Source organism: Penaeus monodon, chromosome 32 (assembly GCF_015228065.2).
Source record: "Penaeus monodon isolate SGIC_2016 chromosome 32, NSTDA_Pmon_1, whole genome shotgun sequence".
NCBI lineage: Eukaryota > Metazoa > Arthropoda > Malacostraca > Decapoda > Penaeidae > Penaeus > Penaeus monodon.
The window spans coordinates 18,557,725-18,558,474 of record NC_051417.1 but is presented as its reverse complement, the minus strand read 5'-3'; the positions used below and the strand labels follow the sequence as shown (position 1 = coordinate 18,558,474).

At 37.2% G+C, this 750-nt stretch overlaps 1 protein-coding gene across 2 annotated transcripts in view; it reads right to left on the bottom strand.

Annotated features, from left to right (window-relative positions):
• LOC119593707 (PR domain zinc finger protein 15-like) overlaps positions 1 to 750 on the bottom strand; it is a 9,867-nt gene that overhangs the window by 4,911 nt on the left and 4,206 nt on the right. For both annotated transcript variants that reach the window (XM_037942671.1, XM_037942672.1), the window contains exons 2-3: positions 598 to 729; positions 194 to 361 (exon numbers count right to left, since the gene is read on the bottom strand). In XM_037942671.1, the coding sequence (XP_037798599.1) occupies positions 194 to 361; positions 598 to 726 (297 nt within the window). In that variant the 5' untranslated portion in view covers positions 727 to 729. The remainder of the gene's footprint in view (positions 1 to 193; positions 362 to 597; positions 730 to 750) is intronic.

The window sequence follows — 750 nt, the reverse complement described above, 5'->3', positions numbered from 1 at the left end:
TACATACATATCCCATATTATTTATCACTACAGTAGAATAAAGATGTCAAACATAGAAAAAAAAAAAAATCACTGCAATATCCTCAACAAGAACTACACATGAGTGGGACAGTATTCAAATCTTTGGAAAGATGAAAAATATGAACAGTTAACAAGAGAGAAATTATAATTAAACTAACAACAAATACTTTACCCTATCAGAGAAGACCTCCATTGCACCCCTTGCCGAGACTCCAAGCTTAGCGTTGCAGACCAGGCAGTGGGGACTCTTAAGGACCTTGGGCACAAGTGACTGATGAACGGAATTATGCATCTGTGTATGTGGGTTATCTTGCAAGTGATCTGGAGAATTACTTTCCAGCTGAAAAAAATATATGTGTTAACTTTCTTTAAAGATATTTCTGTTTTTCTAATCAAAATATATGATACTGTTACTGCAGCAGCATGGTGAATAAAATGACAACCAGATTTTCCTCAAAATGTAGCATTCCTATACAATCTTTTATGATAAAACAACATTTTATTGATAAAATAATTGCACACATCCCATTATTCAAAGATCAAAATAATGCTAATCACAAAAACAGATTCACCAACCTGATTTGCTGTGAGGATGTGGACATTGTGCTGTGTTGCCTCATCTTCTAAGCTTGCCGTTTCGACTAACGTTATCATCTGGGCTCCCTCGTCCCCAAGTGAGGTGACGTCCAGGGCCAAAGCCTCCATCACCTGTGGGTCACGGCAACAATA